Genomic DNA, 27,054 nt, shown 5'->3' with positions numbered 1-27,054 from the left:
GAGAGAAACTAGAAAAGCTAATAATCAGAGTCAGACATGAGACAAAAACACGAGAAGCAGGTCCAGAAGCAGCTATAAGGCTGACAGCTAGATATTAAATGCAATGCAATGCTGTAGATTACAGAAAGTTCCCAGACTGAGTTAACTGGCAGCTTTTTTGAAACAAGTCATCAGCTGCTCAGATGAGACGCTTTCCTGCTGTTTTAATAATCTGAATTTGTTTTTTGTTTTTTTTTTTGGTTGCTAGTTGGAGAAAACAAACTTGAGATGTTACTGTGATGGCTTCAAATTACAGTCAGATCAGGTTTCTTTCACGGAAAAGCTGCTGATTCTTTTTTTGTTTTGTTTCTCTTGTGCAACTTTCTGCAACTAGTTTCGTTTCTAAATTCACCAACTAGGGGTCAGAGTTGATCCAAACGTCTTGGCTGCGGCTGGAGGTCACGTGACCGGCCCGTTATCTGGCTGTGGCTGAATGGAGCTGAAGTTTAGCTGAAGTTTAACTGAGGGGGACTGACCCAGCCGTGTCCGTGGAGGGGGTGTGGAGAGAGACAGAGATGGGAGGAGAAAGCAGAGGAGGGGAGAGGAGTGGTTGGAGGGTGGTGGGAAGCCAGGAGGAAAACATTACCGCTCGTCTGCACGTCGCGCATTTTGGGGGCTTTTTCTCGGTTCACCTCTCAGGAACGGAGCCGGGACGCGCCGCACGGAGCCAGGACGCACGGTAGGGAGTCGATCTTAGCTGGTCTTGGGAGGGTAAAGTGGGGGTGACAGAGCTGAGATAAAGGGGGAGAAAGTAGAGAAATTGGCGAACAGGAAGCTGGAGTGCTTGGACGAGCGCGTTTGCCTCGTCTGCTCTTTCCTGGTCCATGAGAGTCCTCCGGGGAGTCCTGGACCAGGAGAAGGGTCGGAGAGGGGGGAGGATAGAAAAAGAAAAAGAAAACTTCAACTCTAACTCATCTTTTTCTGTCTTCTTTCTTTTTTTCTTTTATTTTTTTTACCCTCCCCCTTCACAAAGAAACATTTCTACACAAACAACTAACTGCAACTCGACCTTCGCGTTGTGCGTAAACTTGTGGAGACTCCTGCCAGGCGCAGAGCTTTTTGCTGCTCTCTGTGCTGATGGGTGGATGATGACGGGTGAGATGATGATTCTTATGAAACACTCGGTGTTTCAGTGTTCACTCACCGTAACTGTCGGTAAACTGTGCGGTTTGGACGTGATGTCAGCGGTGTGAAGACAGTGGAGGACTCTTCCCTGTTCTGGATATTGAAAACAGATCTTTGCTCAGAGTCTCACGGTCGAACAGGAAAGTAGCTTAGTGATAAGGAGGGGACCTCTGAAATACACCAGATTTGGTCTTTGAATCATTATTGTTTTCATTCTGGATTAAGATAAAATACGATAATAATCCTCTATTAGTCCCTCACTGGGGAAATTTGCGATCCCAATCAGCCATTATTTTCTTGATCTATTGTTTGGGCTGCAATCTGTCAGTCTCCAGCTGTCTACTTTTGTTGACAGAATACAACATCATTTTTTCTATTGACAGACTAATCTATTTTGCCTGGCCTCACTTATTCATCAGTGGTTTATTTTATTTTATTTTATTTTATTTTATTTTTTGTCTGTTAGCATTGTATCCGCTGGTGTTGTGGGTTCATTTTGTTTAGATTGACTAAAGTCAGTTAACATTAGTTTACAGGAATCCATGAAACAATATTCTCAAAGCAGTTTTTACTTGTAAAAAAAAAAAAGTAGAACAGTCGAAAACTGGCGTTGAGTAACTTTTCTCTGCTATTACTCACATTTTAGTTTGTGTCTAACAATTCACTCCCTCTGTCTGCTTTTAATCTTTGTCATCTCCTTGAATAATTATTCTAATACGGCAGGAAGTGAAAATCTCATTAACCATCTGCTAAGAAAACAAGTATTCGGGTTCCAGTTTCACAAATGGGATGGAAATAGACAAAGAAGATCAGAATCTACTGCCATGTTGCAGCTGTTGACCTCGATGCTAAGTTACCTTAATAAATCCACAGGGGGACAGGAATGTCTGCTCAAGTGTTTCTGGAAATACACCAAATGGTTGTTTCAACATTTCAGTAAATCCAAATCAATGATGTTTTGTTTTGGGTTTTTTTTTAACAATCCTATCATCCAACCTGACGTGGAGATATTTTGTAGAATAAGTGAAAGCGAGCTGGTGTCTCCTTGCGCGAAGGTGAGGGATTAATCAGTAGGATCTTCTTGGAGACAAGAATGCCTGCTATAAAATTTCATGTTCGTCCATCCAAGTGTTAGCCGAGATAGTTCAGCGGTGGAGGAACGGACAGAGAGATCGACATCCTGAATGTTAAATATGTGAGAGGTTAGCACTGTAACTCTCACATGAATGCGGCTGTATTTTGCGGAATGGAGCAAAAGGTTGTAGTGACAGATGACAGAGAGGAAAAAAACCAAAGAGAGACAATGTTGTGTAAGGTAACCCCTTCAGTTTAATCTCCATCAATAACTAACGAATTAATTCACCGTGTTTGTGTCTCAGCTTGAAGGTCATTCGTTGTTCGAGCGGTATGAAGCTGCGTCTGCTGGAATGGCAGCTTCTTTACGTGCCAGGAGGAGATTAGGAACCTGAAAAGGTCAATCAAAATGTCAGGGTGTTATCAGGTAAGATGAGAGGCGTAACCTCGTGGCCTGAGAGGTCAGGTGAATAATTCAGCGGTTGATTGTTTTGGCCCTTTTGTAGTGCGACGTTCCTCTGTCGTGTCGTCGTGTCATAAATGAGTCTCACTTTCACATTAATGTCTGAGATCAGTGGGGAAGGCGCCAGTCATAAATCACTCAGTTTCTTCATGTTCTGTGAGCTGTAATCAACCCAGACGTGAGTCAGTGAGAAATAAGAGTAAACACGGTCATCTTCCTCTTTCACACGAGATCAGAGGAAGCCAGCGTGAAAACTTGCCAGCAATCAGTTAGATCATCAGATCAACGCCTATTCTGTGGTCAGCTGAGCAGATTATAATTGACAGGTTGAATAAATAATGAAATGCGATAAGAAGGAAACATCCGCTGTCCTTCAGGTTTTTCTACCTGCCAGAAAACAAATACTCAGAAACAGTAGAGCTCTAATTTTGGGATTGAAAGGTGCAGTTTGCTGCTGGTTGTGACACAAAAGAGATAAAGATAATGAGCATAATCACCGAAGTAGAGACGGGATTTAATGTGCCGTAGAGTCACAATCTGTGCTGCCGGCATGTCTATTAAGAGGGATGTTTGAGTGGCTGTGGTCTTTAAAATTAATGCTTTCCAGCTGAAGTTGTTCAGTGAGCTTTTGAAAACCAAACAAGCCAAAGAAAATACGGTCCTTGCGGTATAATAAATGGATGACACTAACTCTTTCCTCCGCCTCTCGCTGCACGGCTGTGAGTTTCTCAGTCTGTTTCTGTTTATGGGTTTCACTTGTCTCACTAAGTAACGTCGACTTCACGTCAGCTAAACCTTACAATGCCAACGTTGTGTTTAGATGGCCACCCAGTTTACCGTGTCGGTCCATTGTTGGCATCAGTTTTGCTGATGACGAGTTTCTGTTTGTGACCAAATTAAATGAGTTTAACCAGACGGAGCTACAGTCAGATTTTTGTGCTGGACTTGTCATTCGATTTGTTGGGTCTCTTTAACAACTCCATAAAGAGTTTGGTCTAGACCTGCTCTATATGTTCGGTGCCTTCATGGAACTCTGTTATGATCTATTTAAGTAAATTTGATTTGTAAGAAGTTGGCCGAAAACACTGTCATTTTCTTCTGCAACTCTCTAAACAAGATAAATACTCACGAATCAAAGGGGGGGACGTGATTTCCCCTCAGTTTTTCTTTTCGACCATCGTCGGCAGCGAGCAGAAAGCAGGTTTCTTTTAATGTTTCCAAATGTGCGGACCTACACGGCAGACCAAAGACAGGCCGGAGATAAGAGCGTGTTTGAACTGTGGATGAAGTCCAGCACAGAGCCACACGTCAGTTTCAAACCCAGGCCGCCGCTTCGCCACTTTTCTTATTTATTTTTTAATATTTCATGCTCAAACTTCTGAACAGATGCTGAACATGAGCTGCTTTGTACTTTGTTAGATAACCTGCTGCAGTTCAGGACATCAGTGTCATTTCCCCCTTAGATCTTTGATCCATACAGAGGAAATCGCACAGAACACGTGCATTTCAAGGGAAAAACAATAAATCTGCTGGGAGTTATTGTGTATGAATTTATTTATCCTATCTGTAACACAGCTTATGGTTGAACGTGTGAATGGACATTAAGATGCCTCAACTCTTTTTTTTTTTTTTCTTCCAGTCTTAGGTTTTTGAGAAGCAATTAAATGAAATGGAGATTGATTTCCAAAACTTGCTTCAGATTTGGCCTTTTGTCGTTCGTCGATCTCTACAGAAATTGCAATTTACCAGAACTTGCTAGTGTTGCTGCTTCCTGCGAATTTCGACAGATGTGAGGGCGGAAATCTGAAAGTGGGCATGAAGAGACATAACAGTCATGGCTCTTAGTCTCTAAATCTAAATAAGATGCTTCATACAGCTGGCAGAGTTTTGGTTCTGCGCTTCTGTCCAGTGTTTACTTCCCTTCTTTCCTCTGTGTTGGGATATTAATTGTTCTGGCAAATGATCTGAGGTGAGTAACAATCCAGGACTGAGTGTATTATCAACAGACAGGAGCTGAGAGGAACGAACTCCAGGGCCTGACAGTGACGGCGGAGCAAAAATACAACCGGCAGCTTTTTATCTGTGGAGTCATTTGCAGATTATTGCTTGGTGAAGGAATATGACTTGATATTTTTGGACGGTGGAAAAAAACTGTTCCAATCTTCTGGTTAAGGGTTAAACATTTAATTTGTTCTAATGAAAGACGGGAAAATTAAGCTAAAGCTTCCTTTCAGGCTCGTTGAATTGTTCATCAGAATACCTGCAGGTTTCTGTTACCTTGACCAGCTTATCGAGTCACTGATTTGTCGCTGTACTTTCTCTTTCTTCTCCAAATGTCCCTGCTGCTCAGAAACTCACGGTGTGTATTGGAGTTATTATTAGCCGGCAGCCTGATTAGTCAAGTACCTGTTGATAGAGATGCAACAGAGGATGAAGGCTGGTGGATTGTGACTAATTCTATATTTCAGACCACTGTGTGGTTCCTGAAGTCATGGCAGGATTATTGAACCGGTAATTCTGGCACAGGCCCGGGGGCCTCAAGGGCCCGGGGGCCCCCTGTATAAAAAGATTGGTAGCACATCTTGTTGTAAAGTCACAAAGCTCAGTTTTAAGTAGATCAGGGCTGTCCTGATCAACCGAGGAAGTGAATAGAACACAAAACAGCTAAAAAGACACGCAGAGCAACGAGGAAAAGACTCGATGGGACTACAACAAGGTTCAACACAACCACAAAGAGGCTGAAAATCACTTTCTGTCTCAGGCCGGGTGTCTTGCTGCTCTGGAGGAAGGTTTGGTGGCCTTTTAAAAGTTTATAGCCTGAAGCCTGTTGATGGTTAATCCACACCACTCATTGCTGCATCCTGAGAGGTCCTTAAAGTTTGCCTGAAGGTGTTTATGTTGGCTGAGAGAGAGAGAGACAGAAATCCCACTCCTCTACACATCCTTCTGTCTTTTAGAAACTGATTGTCTGACAAACAAAAACCGTTTCCAACGATGAACACTGTAGTTTGCAGTAGTTGTTCAAGTCAAACCCACCTCGCTTCTTTCTCCTTCCTGGGGGGTTTCCCAGGGCGTTTCACATCAATGTACTGGCATCATTTCTGGTAGGAGCAGTAATCCTGAGGCCTGTTGGACTCAAAGTGGGATCTGTGCAAACAACCCGTTCAAAGGTTTCAGGGGAGAGGAAGAGCACATTTACACTTCAGAATATTGTCAGATTTTCTGTGAGCTCTTCACTGAAGCGGTTTTGAGGTTTTATTAAAGGCTGCGCAGGTGTAGAAACTATTTTACACCTTCAAAATAAGTATTTCCTAATGTCGTAAATAGCTGCAGGTTAGTTTTCTGTTGATTGTCTAATCTGGAGAAGGTGGAGTCAGACACTGAAGCAAAGTCACAGAACTTAAAAGAGATAGTTAACCTTTTGGTTATTCTACTTTCCTTCACTAGAAAGATGAGATGAGAAGGTTGATTCCCCTCATGGGTGAATAAATCAAGTTTAGAGTTGAAGCCAGGAGCTTGTAGCTTTGTGTCGCAGTGTATTTTAAGTGTAAAAAAAAAAAAAACGTTTGTGTTTGTATGGTTTAAAAAAAAAAAAAAAAAAAAAAAAAAAACAGTTTTTCACACACACAAATGCACACACACACACACACACACACACACACTCAGAGGAGAGAGGGCTTTCTTTCAGACGAATAGAAGTGGTGCCTTTCAATAATAGAGCGCTGTTCATTTGAGAAACCAGAGATCACCAGTCGGACAAGACAGCCATTCATCTGCGTGACCTTTGACCTCTGGAGCCATTCACAGGTGACTGTGACACTTAGATATTGTTACGCACTTTTATTTGACTGGAATAACATTAATTCTAATTTGTGTCGCCTATAAAACTGTGTGTGTGTGTGTCATTCTCTGAAAAATGAGAAAAGCAGGACATTGCCCAACATTGTTGGTAAAGGTGGTCTATATGAAACCATCTTCTGTGTCACATTCACTTTTTTTTTCCATCGTGGTTAAAGCTGAATGAATGCTTGCATCTCATAACCTATTTTTTAACACCACAAACTAAATATCAGGATGGATTACTGACACGTTTCATTTCAATTTTCATTATAATTTTTAAACATAATTCACCAAAATGTTGGCTTGTTCAATACCCACGTTGAATTGTGTTTCATTTGTTACAGATCTCACAAATGTAGAAATTTAAAATATACAGTATCCAAAGTTCTGCAATCAGGCAGCCATCGGCTTCCATGAATAGTATGAAATCCGATCATTTGTTTAAAAGATTTCTTCACATTTCTGTTAGAAAATATTTTAGTGTTACTTTTTTATAATATCATATTCAGGCTGTAGCTCACCTGCGGACGCAGCTCAGTGGTAAACTGCACGCATTGCATACCGGGTTCAAACCACAGCCACAAGGCAAACCACTGGCCGCCCTGTGCTGGTACCAAGCCCAGAGAAATGGGGGAGGGTTGCAACAGGAAGGGCATCTGGCGTAAAAACTGCAGCCAAATCAATCATGTAAGTCACAGTGCTGACTTACCGTGGCGACCTCAAACAGGGAAAAAGCCGACGGAGAAAAATTGTTGGTTCTAGTTGCTTTCGGTGATTTATTTTATTTATTTATTTATTTTTCAGTAGAAAATAAATTACAAAAATCCTTTTTGTCGGTCCGATTGGAGATAACTGCTCTGCTGTTAGTGGGGGGGCAGTGGCGCTAATAGGTAGATAAAATAGATATTATTGTGTCCCAATAAATAGGATTTTACAATTCTACTTGATTGATTAATGTCACTCCCATATGAAGCGCAGTGAATCAGTTTGACAGTGTTAGAAATATAATGAGATGTGAAACGTACTTTCGGACTGCGTCAACTTAATTCTGTTTAAAACAACTACACAAATAGCCACAACAGATGTGTGCGTTCACGCTTGTTGAATAAGTATTTTGTGCAAGCAGAAGTGAAGGGGCCCAGTGAGGCTGCACACAATACATACGGACCCCTGCTGCAAAGAGCAGAGCTCAGGAGCAGCAACAGTAACTTCCACTTTGTTCAAAAGCTCTGTTGATTGTCGTTCTTATAACTGACTGACTGGGCCCAGTCTGTTCCTGCAGCCTGGAACGTTTACAGCGTTGGACGAAGCCAGAGAAACCCCCCCAAATGTTCAGCAGTCTGCGTTGTGTGACGTCCAGAGTTAAAGCCCCGTTAAGTCTTCACCGTGCCTGTCGTGAAATTTTCCTCCGTGCTGTGCCAGAGACGTCCCCGGTGTCAGGTCGCCGTGGAATAAACTGGCTGGTTAATTTAGGTTTTTATGAATAAGGGCACTGTTTTCTGAAGCGCAAACCTGTGTGTGTGTGTGTGTGTGTGCGCGCATATGTATATAGTTGTGTAAATGCGAGACAAGAATGTGCAAACACAACAGGGGTGTGCACGCTGTCATGCCATGGTCGGTCCGGGTTTTTCCATAAGAGTCGGCATTCCTACCAAAACACACACATTCTTCAACCAACATGTGTGTTTTATATTTATAGCTCTGACACTGACATCATCTTAGCAACCAGCGCCGAGGGGCAGGATCTCAAAAAACCACCACTTCCTATCCAGGAATCCTCCACATGGGTTAAACACACACACACACACACACACTTTCCCCCTCCCTTACCACCACATTCGTACTTCATTAGTTCCTTTTCCATAGATGTTTTTGTACATTTTCCTTTTGTTCCCTCAGACACACAAACGCACACAAACGCAGACACACACACAGCTCTCCCACCTTTTACACACCGAAACACACTGCTAAGTTTGACCTGGTACAGCAGACAAGAGTTATTACTCATGTCGGTGCCGGACAACAGATTCACTTCTCGATTTTCATTTTGCTTTGAATAAGAGAAATGCGTTCAAATTTTCCCACAGACTGTGATGACATCAGCAGATGAACAGCATTATTTCAGACGCTAGAACGACCAAATAAAAGCTATGTATTTCTCTCTTTTTCAAAAATTTGAGCAGCTGCTTGGAGTGAAAAGGGTGTTTTGAAACATATTGCTCCTTGAAGCGGTTCTGTCCGTCGGGGAGAGGAAAGAGGAAGATGAGGATTTACAGGAAATGTGAAAAACAAACATTAACCACAGCGGTGTCGTCAAAGCTAATGTCACCATTTCTCTCCCACAGCGGTGGTGAGGTCGTTATCATTTCCACTGTAGCTCCAGATCAACGTCCGTGAAGAGCAGAGGTCACAGACTGCTACTGCCCGACATGCTTTAGATGTTTCCTGCTCCAACACACCTGACTCAAATGATCAGCTCGTCTTCAAGCTCTGCAGAAGTCTGATCAGGAATCAGTCATTTGAACTTGAATTGGCGTGCTGGAAAGATGTAAAACGTGCAGGACAGCAGCCGTGAAGGAACGGAGTTGGCGACCAGAGACGTAGAGTCTGATCCAATCGACAGCTAATTTTCAGTTAACAGTTGGGGTTCGGCCATTAGGCTGCAGCATTTCAGAGATCCTGACGACTGTCGGCTTGAAGACCAGCACCCATCTGAGACAGACCACAGGAGCTGGACTTGGCTCTGACTGTCTGGACTGGCAGTTGACGTCTGAGTGAGTGGACGGTCCTCCCTCTGAGTCACATTGCCCTACATGGGAAAAACATTGAGACGCTCGGGGGCTGATGTAAACCTAGAGTAAGGGCTGTTGTGATGAAGGTCAGGGGGGCGGGGCCAAAGGCCAGACTGTCTCTGTCTGACAACACCAACGCAGTGCATCACACAAACGCTTAAAGCTCGCAGCTGGACTGACGGTTCCCCTCCTTGAGATGTGCTCTTTGATGGACTGCCTCTGTCTGTTTGTTCGGCTTGTTCTCTGTACGCTCACCATTTCCTCTCACAATAAACATCTTTGATTGCGATTTCTGCTCCACTCGAACCCAAAAGCTTTCCCAGTGCAGTTCTAACCTCAGTTTAAAACCTGTACGACTCCTCACGGAAACATGCCTCCGTAAACTCCCTGTGACGTAAACTTTCACTCTCAGTCGGCAGGGCGGCAGCGTTTGGTGTGAGCTGTGAGAGTTTATTTCCTTGGAGGAGACATAATAGGTGACTTGGATTCATCCTCTGCTCGGCCGCAGTGTAAAAACTTCCCCTCTCTCTCCACAGACGGTTATGATGGATAGATAGGAGGAGGAGGAGGAAGAGAAGATGTCTTTCTTTGGCCTGGACTGTGTCAGGAAGAAAGAGAGAGGTAAGCCATAAACCAGAAGGAGACGTTTAATATTTAATTTTAAGGAAACGATAAGCTGAAACTTGGTCATACATTTAATTTTCTGCTTGAACAAGTAGTTCATGGATATAAATCGGCCTTATTTCGAATTTTGTCTTGTACATATTTTTTTGTGAAGCCAAGGACACATACGAGGAGACAAATTCACTTGATTATTTATTGAGATTTGACAGTAAAATGTGACAAAAAAGACATTTTTCCTGCTTCAGTGAGGCACTGTCAAATTAAAGCTACCACAATATGAGTAGATTCTTTTAAATTCATAGAAGTCCATTAGTCATTATTTGTCTCTTTTCCAATCAGAGCTTGAGCGAAAACTGCGTGCCAACGACAGAGAATACAACCTCTCCTTTAAATACGCAGTAAGTATTCATGTGGTCAGCTGGCTCAGACACAAAGACATCCATTTAAAGTCATATTAGGCTTCCTAAAATAGAGGAGGGGGGATTTTCAGCGGATGCAGCCAAAGTGCCTTTCAGTCAAAATAGTTTACCACCACAATTTGTGAGTTTAGATACTTACAGCAGAAACTGTCAGGGCGGGTCTTGTTGTGTCTCGTTGTTTGAGTGTCCAGCCGCTATCAGAGATAGCGGAGACTGGACGTCAGCCAAAGTCGAAGAGCTGAAGTCGCCGCTGGGTAAACTCTCCTCTAAGTTCTCCTTTATTCATGGCTGCCATCAAGGTCAAACTCTATTAGAATAAGATATGAGGGCAGAAAACAGATGCTTGGCTAAAGCGCTCGGGCCTTGTAATCCACATGAGAGTCTGAAAAGACTCCAAAGAATAGCATCAAACCGGGCAGACAGCAATTATTCATCCTGCTTCTGTTTTTCATTTAGCCTTGATATAAAGTATTTCTACTCCTCTTCTACACAGTTACACAACAAAAAATGAAAAAGAGGGAAGTGGCTAGACCGACAGATGAAGGATTAAACAGTGAAGCTGAAGCACTCACAAAAAGGAAAACAGACACACACATTTCAGTACACTTAATTTACTAATGCATTCATGAACACGTTGTATTTCAACCTCACGTTTTGATGTGAAAATTAAAAAAAAAAAAAGTATCAACCCCCCTCAGGTTTTTATTTATTTTAGTTTCCCTTTCAGCTGGTTAAAATGCTCCAAACTCCTGGAGCAGCAGAAAATGCCGGCTGCTTCGGCTTGTGTATTTAAATGTGTTTTTTGTTCGTGAGGAGCTCCGATGATAAAGTGACGTGGGAGTCTCAGCCTCCAGATAAAATCCACCTGGCGCGGAGAAAAGGCCTCCCACCACGTTACACAAGCATCTGGACTCTGAAGGATTTTTCCCATAACACAATAAACCTCAGAAGGTCTTATCAAGGAGCCACATGATGATTCCTGAACGGTCTAAAGCAGGCAGATACATCCACAGAGAGTTTATATTCAGAGATAAGCTCAGAGGAAATACATCCAAACATTTTCAGTTTGACATTCAACAGCGATAAATATAAATCTTCCTTATTGTCTTTTTTTTTAACCAGGACTATCATTTAATCCCCAGAAGAAGAGAAACACACACACACACACACACACAATAGAAACAAAGAGTGAAATATTTATTGTGTTCCATTTATATCACAGACTAAATATGTGAAGCTCCTCTCTGTATAACTCATTCCAGTCAAACTGAAGGTACAAAGTCTCACTGGCCCAGAAAACCATTGACAAGAGATCATTCATTCTGCCTCTGCAGTATTCAGAAGTCCCCTTTTCTGTGCCAGTCGTGTGTTTTGTTTCATTTTATTATGCGATTTTAATTGTGTGAATGTTTCTTGGAGCTCTGTCAAAGACAAACTTCTGTCACCATGCGGGACAGACAATAAAACTTGTGGTGATTAAAGGTGCACAAATTAAAGAGAAGATCACCATCGATGAGAAAATTTCCATTTTAGTTTGACGTTATAAACTATGATTTCTGGTTTTGCTCCCCTGTCAGGCAGTTTTTCACTTTCTGAACTCTAGCAGAAACATATTTTAGCTTGTTTTTGGGACATTGAGCATCCAATGTTACATTATCGTTACGTCTCAACGCTCTTTTATGTGAACAATTCAAAGAAAACCTGCTTCATTTAACGAGCTGGAGCTCATAATGTGATCATTAATATTGATTTTAAGGATACAGTCGACATCTTAAAGTAAGAAATGTTGAACGTGGCAAAACCTCCCTTCTACAGGGAGGTCAAAGGTCAGATATCGCAGACTTCGTTATTGGACTCACAAACTGCTGACACGCCCTCAGCTGTCCATCTGTCTGCACCCAAACACAAAAGTTTGTGTTTACATCCTAACGTGACATTTGAGCTTCTGAATACACAAACGGCCATGAAGGCAGATCAATATTTGTCCAAGCCATGAATGTATGAGAGCTTCTTATCATCCTGGACGCATGGGAGCACATTTCCATAAAACAGCCTGCAGTATAAAGGTTTTGAGTCATACAAACACAGCGTCAGGTCGGCTACACAATTAGAAAAAGACCAGTCTGACATTTACGCACAACTTTGTCATGCATCATATTTACTTAGTCACAATACCATAATTATGTATATTACAAACTAACAGGGATTCCTCTGGTCAGGATAAAGAATATTCAGAAGTAGTTTCTTAATGATGTGAAGTCGAAAGAATAGCTAAAATTAAAATAGATAAATCATTTTAAGTGATTAGGGGACAGTTGTGATGCTGTCTGATTAAGACCTGTAACATCCTTCTCCTCACAGACAAACGCCATCAAGACCTCCAAGTACAATCTCTTCACCTTCCTACCTCTCAACCTGTTCGAGCAGTTCCAAAGGATCGCAAACGCCTACTTCCTGTTTCTGCTGGTGCTGCAGGTGAGATGGAACAAACACACACTGTACAAGTACCACATCCTTCCAACCACCAACCCGCTAACAAATTGCATGCAAACTAAAATTGCTAATATAAAGAAACACTTTTTTTTTTTTTTTTTTTAAATCTCTCAGGTTGGTTGGCCATGTATTGAATATTTAAAGCAGTGAAAGATACAGATGGATTATTATTCCACCAGAGTGAAGAGGGACATGGAGGATTGATCTCCAAGGGCCAGTAGCTCTGTTTTTGGGGCCTCTGTTCAAAAGACACTGTAATTATTTATCCAATTAGTTAACTTACAGAAAAGGAATCGAGAAACTCTCACAGTTGATGAGTTATTGAAGATAGACTGATAATTCAGGGCAAGTTTAAATGTACATAAATAATTATGTAAAACAGAAGTAATTATTATTCAATAAGCACATGAATGTATTGATATTTTTGCCTCCCTGTGGCAAAATATCATTAAATATTTAACATAAACTGGAGGCAGATATCCCACAAATGACAAACAAGAAAGATACGGACCAAAAAAAAAAAAAAAGAAAGAATGGCCTTTCTTTTTAAAAAGGGAACTTTAATCTAATACACACAGCAAAATATTTCTTCCTATCATTTGTAAAACGTTCAACTATTCCCTTATGTCTCTGAGGACCATGTGAGTGTGAAAAACAGTGAAGCTCTGCGCTAACTGGGCAGGATCTGAACAGATCAAGTTCACAAAGTTATTACGGAAGAGTCATTTCCAGATCAGGAAATTGCCTCATCGTGTGCAAAAGACTCACATTGCAGCACAGAAATGATTTCAAGCGGCTCCGCGGTGACAGAAAAGGATGAACTGAAGAGAAGCAGATCAAAAAAATGTGTAATCTCTTTAATAAAAATATCACAACTTACCAATCAGAGCCTGAACCTTCTTCATAGAAATAAGGAGGATGTGTAGCTGGAGTTAAATGCCTACACATACAGGTAAAGGCTCAGAGCTGCTCAGGTTCATTTGTAACTGTTTCCCTTTTTAAAAATATGCATTAGACCAGAGTTCTTACTAATGTTTTCCTTTTTGTTTAGGTTTCACCCATTAACATTATTCACATCTAAACCTGCGTGCCCTTTTCCTGCTGTCTTTGAAGATACGCCCACGGTTCACCTCTTTCCTCCGGCTCATTTCCGTTCAGCCTAATTTACATTAAATTTCCTCTTGTGATATGTGCTCACAATGATTTTGCGCTGTACTGCTCCACGCTATAAGTCACGTAAAGTCTGTATAGTTTTCTTTGTCTTGTACCGCTGCTCCTTTGTTTGAGCTGTTGACAGTTTGGGTTTCCCCCCTCTTCTTTGTTCACTTTTCTCTGCACACCAAAATAAAGTCGGACTGATCGTCTCTTTCTGTCTGTGCTCTTCAGGTGATTCCTCAGATCTCCTCCTTGTCCTGGTTCACCACTGTTGTGCCTCTGATCCTCGTGCTGTCAGTCACCGCTGCCAAGGACGCCACCGATGATATCGTAAGCACATTTCAGGAAATTAGAAAGCATTTAAAGATCCCTCAGCTCCAGAGGTGTGTTTGGTCATTTAGAGCAGCCATGAGGACGAACTGTGGAGGCCGTTAAAGCAGAATTGAATGTTCAGTTCATTTTCATCGGCCCTTCAGATATCAAATATCATCTTAACTCTTATACAAATGGCCGTTTCTTGATGCTAATGATATCCGTTTCCCTTTTTAACTGTGGGAAATACACTTTTTCTGTGGCTGGCAATGTCATGCTACTTGACCCCTGTGGACTCAAACATAACGTCTTTGTGAGAACAAGCACTTATATTTTCATTTCCAGATTTTATCCGAAGTGGCGTAAAGTGAGCCACAGCAGTGAGTTTTTATATCGAGGCATTCTGCAGAGCTGGAGCTTCAGTACGACATCTGCTAAATAAGTGCAGGAGATTGTATAAGAGAAGACGACAATGAATGTCAGTCTGCTCAACATCAAACGGAAAGCTGCTGTGCTTCATTGGATCTGATCTCTGTAACCTCGGTTGAACTCGGACTGCTGAGCATCTCAAGAAGTATTTTGAAGAAATAGAAACGTAAAATTTGGAAACTAGCTTTTTGCCAGACGCTACGCTGGCAGTTTTTTTTTTTTTTTTTTTTGAGCAGTTGGTCCCTTTTTATTAAACTTCTTGTTCAATATTTGAAAAAAAAAAAAAAGACTTATTTGTGGCTTTGTGACAAAACAGACGACATTTGGGAGTCAAAGTCAAATCACACCAGCAGTTCTGCATATCATCTTTTTTTTGGTTCATGGACGAACTGGTTTCCTTTTCTTTCACCGCCTCTGGAGAACCAAGACAGAACAAACTCTACCTCTAAAACAATGAAAGGAAAATGAGTTCTTCATTTCAGCTCGCGAGGGTGGCACCCAATAACTTAATGCCAAAACGCCAAGAGGAACTGATGTCATGTGTTAAAGATTAGCTCACAAAACAGAACAAGAGTGTTTTTGTGTCCTGACAGATCCTCATCAATCACTGACACCCATCTTTTCCTTCAGTGAGGTCAGCGATCGAGCACCGTGAGGTGGATGACTTGACAAAACTAATTTAACTGGTCCACGCTGACTCTGTTTTGTTTTCCAGGGGACGTGAGTGAAAAGGGTGTTTTTTAGGGTTAATGTTGGCAGCGAATGGTGTAAAAGTTGAGAATAGGAACTCTTTGACCTCATGGAAGAAACCCAGACAACGCCCTGACTGAGTTTGGCAGCAAAATAAGTTTATTTCCATTTTAGGGGTTATACCGTCTTTTACACTGCACGTATTATCTGCCCTTCCTGTAATTTTACTCTGAAGTAGAATTATGACTTGAAGCCTTTTTGGAGGTCCTGTTCTGAGCAAATATATCTTATATCTGACCACAGCAACATTTGTTAGCAATGATTGTGGCTTTGCCAGAAGAGGAAATGGTAGTTCAGTATCTTTTTAGTTTAGTAACTGATAGCTATTTCATTTGTTGTTGGTTTATTTTGTGTCTCACTGTTGTCTCACTGCTGTGTGTGTGTCTCTACTCTCCAGAACCGTCACAAGAGCGACAATCAGGTCAACAACCGAAAAGCGCAAGTCCTTATTGATAGGAAGTGAGTTTCAACATACAAGATTTTTCATGTGATGTGAATCATGTAGCTGCATACAAACGTTTGTGTATTTTGTACAGTTGGGTGTTCCTCAGGGAGAGTTCCTGAACCTCATTACAAAGATAACGGCAGCACGCTCACAGTGTGCACTGCAGCATGCGCCGCCTTGTTATTCGCTTGCTTCAGGAGTAATGGTGGATTAAATGTCCTTCAGGTCTCACATACAAAGAAAGCATGCCGTACATACTTCAGATAGCACACATCAGGTCAACAGGATACAAAACAAATATTCACCACCGTTCTGCAGCTGCTTCCTGCGGCAAAACTGGAGTTTAGTTTATTTAGCACATGAGGAATGAACAGAGGAGTCAAAAGAGGAGAGGAGAAATGTATGATAAAAATACACATAAAGAACAAATGAAGAGTCAAAAAGTCACAAAGGGGAATTATTTATTCATACATTTATTTCCATCAAAGGTGCCGTTTTAGTCCGGATTATTCAGTTTAGGCCATCTTCATGTTCAGTACAACGGCTAATGATATTATAATGTTAGAAGTCTATGCGGGTTCTCAGTCATCCAGGTCATGGGGTCCAGTGCTGTCCAGGATCCTGTTATGATCCCGGGTTTCCCCACCAGGCAGATGAAGAACAGATGAAGCTGTTCCTGTTGCCCCAGATTACATTACACACTCATCACACGGCATCTTCAGCCCTCCTGAGGAATCTGTAATGATTCGTAGAACATAAACTGGTAACAGTGGCCATAACTTCAGAGTCCTGGTTTTTATTACATGCATTCATTTAACTTGTGAAGAAATTCGTAATAAAAAGAAATAAACAAAGTTGTGGTCACCGTATTGATCAGGCTGTTATTTTCCCCAGCGTAGGACAACAAATGATGAACATGGAAGACTAAGGTGTAACTGTAGTACTGATTGGAAATGTGAATGAGTAATAATGAGTTCCTCGTTATTCAGCTCTTCTTAATTGTCAGGAAATAGCTTTGTTTAGGGTCCCACAGGAAGCAGCTGTTTTCTTTGCTTTTGTTAGATGTGTGAATGACGGACTGGCTTGTCATCTGTTTTGTTTGTTCTGTATTTATTTAGCTCAACCTTTTTCCAATGAAGAAATTATTACATCAAATTAAAGAGCCTGTTTCCATCAAAGGACCCCAGAAAACAGCAGACTTACACTCCATACCTTCAACATTTATTCATTTTATCAATTAACTTTCCTTTAGCACTTCTAATAAATATGAAACTGTCTGTCTTATTTAGTCTAAACATGCGGTGCCAAATTTTAAACAGCGAAGTGTTTCTTTTTCTGTCGTCTGGATTACAGCAAGGATTGAAGTTTGAAATGGTTTGTATCGACCAGGTCTTAAAACGTCTTCTTTTTATTGGCAGACAGACACAGATAATACAGGAAACTGGCAGGAACATGCAGTGAAGAAAGTGACTAGTATTGGGCTGACCTTGGTGTTGGGGGGTGCATTTATGGTCCCTCAGACAGTTTTTGTACAAACATCCACTCACCGGCCTGTTTCCTGTCCTCAGACTGCGGAGTGAGAAATGGATGGACGTCCAGGTGGGAGACATTATCAAACTGGAAAACAACCAGTTTGTTACTGTGAGTGAATTCAAAACATTGTTCTGTTTTCTTCTCCGTTCCCCAGCAGCACTCAACTATCAATGCACGTATTGTATTTGTGTTTGTGGCGCTTTTGTTCTTCATTTCTCTTCTTGTCTTGATTACGCTTTTGTGTGTGTGTGTTTAATGAGTGCAAAATGAAAGGCTGCCAAAACAAGACCTTGAAAATTTAAAGTGTAACGTCCAAGTTTCTGGACGGCTCGCTCTGTTTTTGCTGCTGTTAAATGACAGTAAATTATTGCAGCGATTCTTTGATAGAGGCTGAGATATTATAAGGAATGTTGTGCTGTTACTAGCATCTGCGTTTTTGTTTATATTGACTACAGATTATCAGTTTCAGTGATGAGCTCCTGTCATTTCAGGCTGACCTTCTGTTGCTCTCCAGCAGCGAACCTCTCAACCTGGTGTACATCGAGACGGCAGAGCTGGATGGGTGAGTTTGCTCTTCATGCCGTTTCTGCTCTCAATCCGACAACACGTATTCATTCGTTCTGTTGGTCTTTCATTTCTGCCCAGAGAAACTAACCTGAAGGTGAGACAGTCCCTGCCAGTGACAGGAGACCTCGGAGACGATATCGAAAAACTGGCAGACTTCAATGGTATCGATCTGTCCATCGCGGTTTATGTATGTGATATATTTGTTATATATGTGTTTCTGTGTGACATCTCAAACTTCCTGTCTTCCCCAAGGCGAGGTACGCTGCGAACCGCCCAACAACCGCCTGGACCGCTTCACAGGAACGCTGACGTACGCCGGTCAGAAATACTCGCTGGACAACGAGAAGATCCTGCTGCGAGGCTGCACCCTGAGGAACACCGAGTGGTGCTTCGGGCTGGTGCTGTTTGGAGGTGAGATGTGAGATAATAGTGAAGCAATAGAATGAAGAATGTGGCACAAAATCAGACAATTTTGTTTTTTGTTTTTTTTTTATTAATATTGTTAATTTTTGGGGTCGTGATTTAAGTCCTGATTTTTTTTTTCTGTTTCTCATGCAGGTCCAGAGACGAAGCTGATGCAGAACTGTGGGAAGAGCACGTTCAAGAGGACCAGAATAGACCGTCTGATGAACGTCCTCGTCCTCTGTGTGAGCACTCTGCACTGTTTGTTTCACGGCTTCCCACTAAATAGATCACATTAGGGGTTAATTTTCAGCAGCAATTATTCTTCATGTGATTCTAAAAGCGTAGAGAGATCAGAGGTAGAAATGTAGCAGTGACAATAAGACTGTGAAGGTCAAGCATCACATCAGAAAAATAAGGCTGTACTTGAACTTGTACTACTCAGTTTTTCCCGTCCTGCAGATTTTTGGTTTCCTGGGCTTCATGTGCTCCATCCTGGCGATAGGAAACTGGATCTGGGAGATGAACGAAGGCTCACAGTTCATGGTCTTCCTGCCGAGGCAAGATGGCAACAACGCTGCTTTCTCCGCCTTCCTCACCTTCTGGTCATACGTCATCATCCTCAACACCGTGGTGCCCATTTCTCTCTATGTTAGGTAACATTTATGATGCCACCATGCAGACACAATAGCACTAAAAAGTCTGAATAAGATAACGCCGCCACCTAATCGACCTCCGTATCTGCATCTTTCGTCAGCGTGGAGATCATTAGACTTGGGAACAGTTTCTACATCGAGTGGGACAGGAAGATGTACTACGCTCGCAGCGACACCCCCGCCGAAGCTCGGACCACCACCCTGAACGAGGAGCTGGGTCAAATCAAATACATCTTCAGTGACAAAACGGGGACCCTCACTCAGAATATCATGACTTTCAACAAGTGCTCCATCAACGGCAAATCCTACGGTAAGATCCAAGAAGGCGCCCTGTGATTTTTTTTTTTTTTTTTATTGTTGGGACGGTGTCTTCCAGCTCAGCCAGAAATCGTGTATCTGAATTTATCCGAGGTGGGCGGCTTTGAAATACAAACAGATAAAAGTTTCTAAAGTTTATGAACCGCTCATCTTCTTGTCTGCATTGTAATATGCACGTGCATTATATTTGTATGTGCACTTCTGAGGGCAGATTGAATCATCATTTTGTTTTGATTGCAGGAGACGTGTATGACTACACCGGCCAAAGACAAGAAATTACTGAGGTAAGTCAGAACACGGTGGCGTCCCAGCTGGACTCGGCTGAGTCCAGCTGGGATGCTTTTGGTTTTCCACTGACCAAAAGTCATGGAAAGGACCTGATGTATCGCATAAAACTACTGCAGAGATGTGCAAGATGGGATGTTGCATTTCTGTTAGTTACTTCTAGTTTTAGTTCGGCAACCTGTGAAATGGGGATGGTACAGACATTTCTCATCTCCTCATCACAGGTCTTTCTACTAGAAATACTCCACATCGCTGAAGGGTCCTTCCAAATAGTTCATCTCTTTTCTCGGAAGATACCAGCTGCACCGTTACGCAGATTTTTACCTTGTAGAGCAGAGCTAGAGCAGCAGACTCGAGGCTGTGAACCTCGGAGAGAGGAGATGGAAACAGAAACCCTCTGTTGTTGTCTTTAGCACACAGAGACGGTGGACTTCTCCTTCAACCCCCTGGCCGATCCCCGCTTCCTGTTTCACGATCACGCCCTGGTGGAGGACGTGAAGCTGGAGAACTCGGAGGTGCACACATTCTTCAGGCTTCTGGCCCTCTGCCACACCGTCATGGCTGAGGAGAAGAAAGAAGGTGAGGGAAGTTTATCATCTAATCCCTGACGAGATTAATGTGAATCTGTGAAAATGTCAGATAGCCTTTCAGAAAGTGAAGGGCCATAAGAAGAGAGAGAGAAAGAACGATCTAAAGGGCCGTGACACAGACTGAGGCTGTCCCTTTTGCTCCTCCAGGTGAGCTGTTCTACCAGGCCCAGTCTCCTGATGAGGGAGCGCTGGTAACGGCAGCCAGGAACTTTGGCTTCGTCTTCCGCTCGCGTACGCCAGACAGCGTTTCCATCGTGGAAATGGGAAAGCAGCGCACCTATGAACTCCTGGCCATCCTGGATTTTAACAACGTCCGGAAGAGGATGTCCGTCATAGGTATCCAATCCAGTGAAAGCTTCGACCGCTGTCACTTATTTTTATCTCAGAACCAAATGGTTATTCTGTTCTTTTATTTCAGGCCATACATAAATAGTCAACACAAACAGTTCTCACATCTGCATTTGTGCTTTTGTGCAGTTCGGAGTCCAGAGGGGAAGCTCTCTCTCTACTGCAAAGGTGCAGACACAATCATCTATGAGAGGCTGCATCAGTCCTGCAGCAAACTGATGGACGTCACTACAGAGCACCTCAACGTAAGCGAAATTTCTAGAAATAGGAAACGGTCAAAAAGCTGTCATAGAAAGACACTGAAAATTCAATCAGTCTACCTTCTTCTTAGCTTCTCCTTTTTCTTCTGTCCCTCTTGACGTTATAAACAACACGTCTTCTTCTCCTCTAATGTGCCCGCTGGCCTGCAGGAGTTTGCAGGGGAGGGTCTGCGGACGCTGGCGCTGGCTTATAAAGATCTGGATGAGGAGTATTTCAGTGAGTGGAAACAGCGCCACCATGAGGCCAGCACCTCGCTAGACGACCGGGAGGCCAAACTGGACCAGCTGTACGAGGAGATTGAGAAGGACCTGCTGGTGAGAAGCACGCAGTTTACAACTGGATTTCTGTTCCTTTCAATTGTGGCCAAATAAAGATCACGTCGACAATACGTCTCTCAATTTGTGTCCAGCTGCTTGGAGCTACAGCCATCGAGGACAAGTTACAAGACGGAGTACCTCAGACGATCGAGCTGCTGTCCAAGGCTGACATCAAAATCTGGGTTTTGACTGGTGACAAGCAAGGTGTGCGACTTCAGATATCAGCTTTACATATAGCTGTATTTCTGTATCAATTTTCAAAAGTGATACAAGAATTGCTTCATGATTTAAGTATGTTTTGAGCCGAGTCAGGAGATCAACATGCCAGAACTCCTTTAGCTTTGAGCTGAAACTATGGGGAAGATCTTTGGGGCAGAGAATTGCCCCAAAGATCTCAGTGCATTTGGTCAGAAGAGTAGAGCAGCAAATATGGTGAGAGGATTAAATGTATAACTTCTGAGTGTTTGCAGGGTCATTCAGTCATGTTTGCTTTATGCTGAAACAAGTCTGACAAGCTTTTATCACACAGTCTGACTCAGTTTCCTCTTTTGCTAACCCTGCCCTTTAAGTCCTTATTGGTAAACAGTCGATTTTGAACATTTCAGCTGAGGACACATTTAATTTGCAGTTTGTGTAATCTTTAAAATGATAAATTAGGAGGTTAAACAGAAGGTTCAGCATCAGAAGAACATAATTCTTGATCATGGAATATTTAGACTACCTTTGTTTTTCTTTGGTGTTTCATTCGTCTGGATATTGTCCACTTACTAATGTATTTTTGTGTGCATGTGTGTGTTCCAGAAACTGCAGAAAACATCGGTTACTCGTGCAACTTACTACGAGAGGAGATGGCGGAGGTCTTTGTCATCTCAAGCAACTCCAGTGAGGAAGTCCAAGAGGAACTGAGGTCAGAGCCAGTTGTGGAGAAAACTGTCAGTTTAGAGGGAACATGAGTAACCTCATTATGAAACATTTCCTGTTTTTCTTTCTCCTGTGGATCAGAAATGCCAGAATGTCCATGAAGCCAGACGGCGCAGACTCAGTGTTACTGCAGAAGAAGACGTTGGGTAACAGTGTGAAGGCGATCACAGATGAGGTGGTGAATGGAGAGTACGGCCTGGTGATCAGCGGTCACAGTCTGGTACGCCTAAATAACTTCTCTGGCACCTGTCAAAAATTAAATTCAATTAGTTTTACTACCGTTTTGCTCATTTCATATTCCTGTCCTTTTACATGTATTTTAGCTGCTCATCTGCAGCCGAATGTATCATTTTCAGCTTTTATGTGATTCCCTGGCGTTCATTAATGGATTGAATTTTTTGGTCGGTCCTTCAGGCCTACGCCTTGGAGCACAGCGTGGAGCTGGAGTTCCTGCGGACAGCGTGCATGTGTAAGGCGGTGATCTGCTGCAGGGTCACTCCGCTGCAGAAGGCCCAGGTTGTCGAGCTGGTCAAAAAGTACAAGCAGGCCGTTACTCTGGCCATCGGAGATGGAGCCAACGACGTCAGCATGATCAAAGGTAGTTAAGTTTGGTTTTGGGGGTGTTTTCATGTGGGCATAAAATTAAATCATTAACAAAAAATGTGCAAAAGCATCATGTGTTGTTGTCGAAGTGGTTGCTTCTCTAAATGTGACTGGAGGATCTTTGTCCGTCCAGCGGCTCACATCGGCGTGGGCATCTCGGGCCAGGAGGGCATGCAGGCCGTGCTGTCCAGCGACTACTCCTTCGCCCAGTTCCGCTTCCTGCAGAACCTCCTGCTGGTGCACGGCCGCTGGTCCTACCTCCGCATGTGCAAGTTCCTCCGCTACTTTTTCTACAAGAACTTCACATTCACCTTCATCCACTTCTGGTACGCCTTCTTCTGCGGCTTCTCTGCACAGGTGAGAGGAAGAAGAGGGGTGAGGGAGGTGGAGGATATAGATAAGAGAAAATTCATCACCCACAAATTCTCTGACTTTCAGACGGTGTACGATGAGTGGTTCATAACACTTTATAACCTGATGTACACGGCACTACCCGTGCTGGGAATGAGTCTGTTTGATCAGGTGAATGATCAGTTTTCCTTTATTTTTGTGCCATAAAAAAAATCAAGACATTGAAATTGCTTCTTTTGTGCAATGGCGTTAACATGAAGCTCTCTTTTTTCACGTCTGTTGGTCAGGATGTGAGCTACAAGTACAGTTTCCAGCATCCTCAGCTTTACATCCCCGGTCAACTGAACCTGTACTTCAGCAAGAAGGCCTTCTTTAAGTGTGCCCTCCACAGCTGCTACAGCTCCTTGGTGCTCTTCTTCATCCCCTACGCAGCCATGCAAGACACGGTGAGAGACGACGGCAAGGACATGGCCGACTATCAGTCCTTCGCCCTCCTAACCCAGACGTGTGTGCTCTGCGCTGTCAGCATCCAGGTATGAGGAACCACGTCCTCCATGGATAACCTTGTGTTGTACATCTATGAGGCCTGGAATAACGCGGGTTGTTTCCCCTCCCCCCTTTCTCGTAGTTGGGACTGGAAATGTCGTACTGGACGGCAGTGAACACTTTCTTCGTTCTCGGCAGCCTGACCATATACTTCGTGGTCACATTTACCATGTACAGTAACGGCATGTTTCTCGTGTTGCCACGGGCCTTTCCCTTCATCGGTGAGTGCTAAAGTCTTGCTGTACCATCGAGCCAGTCACTGAATTCATCTTCAAGAAATTATCTTTATCAATCACGAGGCTCCTAAGAAAAAAAAAAAAAAAAGAAAAAGCTTTGCTCATTCTAATTTTCATATTTCTGTCATACGATCTATGTTATGGATCTGAAAATAGTGCCTGAATTTATTGTGTTGTGTTTGTATAGGCAAAATATCTGTTTTACAGCTAAAACAGGCTTGGATCAATGGCATATGTGCAGTCGGCCACCCAAACCAGTTCTGACTCGTTCTCGGTCCACTGAATATCATGACCCCTGCACCAAAAATCATTAGTAAACCCTTGAATAGCCTCCTTGTTTGTTTCTTTGTTTTTGTGTCTGTTGTAGATTCTAACTTAAGTTATTTCGCATTTAGTCCAATGTAGACGATTATGTTTGGAAAACCTTAATGCGTTCAAGAAGATTGGTTCATTTTGTAAAATGTAAAAGATGGTTTATCATCTCCTCAGGTGTCAGATGGTTTTTCACCCTCTTCACCATAAACATTTCTAAATCGGAACATGAACTGAAATTTAAAAGTAAGGCCCTTTCAATTTGAATTGTCAAGGAAAAAATAAAAAATACAAATTCCCAAAACAACAGTTTCCTAGTACTGAAGGGGACGCAAGACCCAAAAATATTTCATGCTAATATTTGAAGCGTCATTGGGCTGGGGCAGGGTTAGGGTTAGGGTTAGGGTCATGGTCAGGGTCAGGGTTAGGCTCAGGCTCAGGGTCAGGGTCAAGGTCAGGGTCAGGGTCAGGGTCAGGGTTAGGCTCAGGGTCAGGGTCAGGGTTAGGCTCAGGCTCAGGGTCAGGGTCAGGGTCAGGGTTAGGTAAGGGATTAGGAACCGGTATCCTCCTAGGAGGAACCGGAAATGCACAGTCCATCCCCCACCTTCCCTGTCTCCCTTGCCCCACAAAAAAAGGACCACCAGGGGGGCGGGGCTTGTGCCTCCCGTAGTGGACCTTTGTCCATTGAAGTTGGGCGTCGCCCATTTTTAAAGAGATCTTATTTTAGTTATTTTTATTTTTTTAATATTTTTTATTTTTTTATTTTTTTATTTTTTTAAATTTTAAATTATTTTCAACCAACTAAAAACACTTCCCAAAAATTTAGGGAAGGAAAAACTATTGTCAAAAAATAAAAGAAAAATAAAATATGAAAAAAAATATATAATAATTTGTTTTTAAATATGTATTTAAATTATGTATGTGTGTATGAATGTATTTATTTGTATGAATGTATTAATGTATGTGAGTGTGTGCCTCCGGCAACGTTTCGACCCTTTATGGGTCTTCTTCAGGCCTATGGCACACAAAAAAAAGAAAAAAGAAAATAAGTTGTGGCTTCTAATGGCTGTAGAGATGTTTCTCCTTCGATCGTGGAAGTAGTCAGGGTTAGGGTTAGGGTTAGGGTCAGGGTTCACTGTTGTTTTACAAGTAGCAACATTTACCATCATGGTCTTCTTTAAGAACTTTCTTCAATCAAAACAAAACTTATTCTACTTTTTGTCATTTCGATGTTGTGCAATGTTGACTTTTTTGTAAATGTGTGTGTTTTATCCAGGAACAGCACGAAACTCTCTGAACCAGCCCAACGTCTGGCTGACGATCCTCCTCACCTCCGCGCTGTGTGTCCTTCCTGTGGTCACCTACCGCTTCCTGTTGATCCAGCTCTGCCCCACCATCAATGATAAGGTACGACCACTTCAACCACTTTCCACTTTCAGGTCAAAGGCGACGTTTACTAGCAAACCAGCAGACGAACTTTTCTGCCCATTATCTCTACATCTGACTGTAGCACGCAGAGAACTCAACCAAGGCCTCAGTTCATGAGAAGTTTTAGGACGAATAAAAGTTCGTATTAATAACAATAAAAGGTAAAACTACTCCAGTATTACCTTTGTGAATGTTTCACTAAGCTTGGGGGATATACAGTTAAGTAATTCACAGGATCGTATTTCAGGAAAAGAGTGGACAGGCTTATGGATAAGAGCGCCTCTGTCCAATATCCTAACTTTGTCACTATGTGTCAAACCTCTCAGGTGATGTTCAAGGTGAGACGGGCCAAACCGGCACCATCCCCTCCCACACGACGTGTCCGCATGCGCCGCACCAGCTCTCGCCGCTCAGGCTACGCATTCTCCCACGCGCAGGGCTACGGGGATCTGGTGACGTCCGGCCGGTTCCTGCGGCGTTCCGCTTTGGCACGACCTTCAGGTTTTACGCAAACAGGTCGAGCCACCACGGGCTTCAGCCCCATGGGACGATCGGCCGGATACAGCCCGACGGGACGTCCCCAGAATACCAAAGCCCCCGATGTGGAGGGTACATCCCTTCAGATGTACAGGACGATCAGAGATCCCACTCTCTGACGGACAGCAGGGGGGAAGTCACATGCTAGCTGGACAGCTGGAGGTGGTTACAGCTCAGTTTTGTACATTTCTTACCTTTGGAGAATGCGCTCAGGCTTTCCAGAGAACTTCCTGTCAAAGGCTTTTTGATATCCATCTCACCCAGTTTGTGGGCTGATGCGTAAGACTTTTACTCCGGACATTTCATTTTGGAAGACTTTATAAAAGGGAACTTCAGCAAAATGTTTAGCCGCCTCCGATGAGGGTGAGGAAGATGTTCCTAAGTCCATGAGTGCTCATGTCAAACATGGCTCTTGCTGATCCAAAAGAGGAATGACATGTTTCTGACTGTAGAAACAGTAACGGTTTGATTCATTGTCCAGGAGTGTCACAGGAGGGGAAGGAAACATTTTTGCTTCATGAGAAAGAAAAAGTGTCATCATGTTTACAGACCACCCAGACGCTGTTAGCCCTGGGTGTCCTCATACAGGGCTTTGTCCAGACGAAATCACCAGCAAAGCCATGCTGCAAAGAATATTTTAATTATTTTGTACCTTAAGTGTCCTTTTATAAGCAGATAGCACTTTGGCAGCAAAGAAGACTGTGCAAAAAAAAAAAGAAAAAAGATTGCAGCAGGATTCAGCATCATGGGACCATTCAGTGTTTGATTGAGACTTTGTGGACTTAATATTTGTATATGTTGTTCTTCTACATGTCCATGATGATAAAAACTTGGGAAGATAAAACACATCTGCAGGGAGGACGCTCTTCCGCCTCACACATCC

At 42.8% G+C, this 27,054-nt stretch overlaps 1 protein-coding gene and 1 long non-coding RNA gene across 2 annotated transcripts; one reads left to right on the top strand and one right to left on the bottom strand.

The window, feature by feature from the left end:
• Positions 1-569: 569 nt before the first annotated feature.
• LOC115048446 (phospholipid-transporting ATPase ID-like) lies at positions 570-26,887 on the top strand. Its single transcript, XM_029509903.1, has 28 exons — positions 570-718; positions 9,870-9,954; positions 10,297-10,355; positions 12,738-12,851; positions 14,256-14,354; positions 15,913-15,974; positions 17,529-17,601; positions 17,985-18,055; positions 18,139-18,221; positions 18,313-18,471; positions 18,619-18,707; positions 18,925-19,118; positions 19,220-19,428; positions 19,677-19,720; positions 20,135-20,300; positions 20,459-20,647; positions 20,789-20,904; positions 21,070-21,234; positions 21,330-21,441; positions 22,039-22,144; positions 22,240-22,378; positions 22,573-22,756; positions 22,895-23,118; positions 23,200-23,283; positions 23,400-23,645; positions 23,741-23,879; positions 25,483-25,613; positions 25,961-26,887. Exons 2-28 carry the CDS (start codon positions 9,912-9,914, stop codon positions 26,288-26,290), a joined length of 3,630 nt encoding a protein of 1,209 aa, XP_029365763.1. The 5' UTR covers positions 570-718; positions 9,870-9,911; the 3' UTR covers positions 26,291-26,887.
• LOC115048447 (uncharacterized) lies at positions 8,629-13,909 on the bottom strand. Its single transcript, XR_003841075.1, has 3 exons — positions 13,750-13,909; positions 10,516-10,683; positions 8,629-9,931 (listed from the first exon to the last, which is right to left on the bottom strand). It is a non-coding gene; the product is annotated as an uncharacterized LOC115048447 (long non-coding RNA).
• Positions 26,888-27,054: the final 167 nt, after the last annotated feature.

The sequence above is a fragment of the Echeneis naucrates genome, chromosome 9, assembly GCF_900963305.1.
Source record: "Echeneis naucrates chromosome 9, fEcheNa1.1, whole genome shotgun sequence".
Lineage (NCBI taxonomy): Eukaryota > Metazoa > Chordata > Actinopteri > Carangiformes > Echeneidae > Echeneis > Echeneis naucrates.
Note: the sequence above shows the minus strand (reverse complement) of the source record. Positions and strands in the feature narration are given on the sequence as shown.

Excerpts from the sequence above, each read along its gene's own strand:
- LOC115048446 (XM_029509903.1), top strand. The coding sequence starts at position 9,912 with ATGTCTTTCTTTGGCCTGGACTGTGTCAGGAAGAAAGAGAGAG. Across the intron at positions 18,708-18,924 it reads TGAACGTCCTCGTCCTCTGT|ATTTTTGGTTTCCTGGGCTT; the intron begins GTGAGCACTCTG and ends CCCGTCCTGCAG. Across the intron at positions 23,284-23,399 it reads GAATGAGTCTGTTTGATCAG|GATGTGAGCTACAAGTACAG; the intron begins GTGAATGATCAG and ends TCTGTTGGTCAG.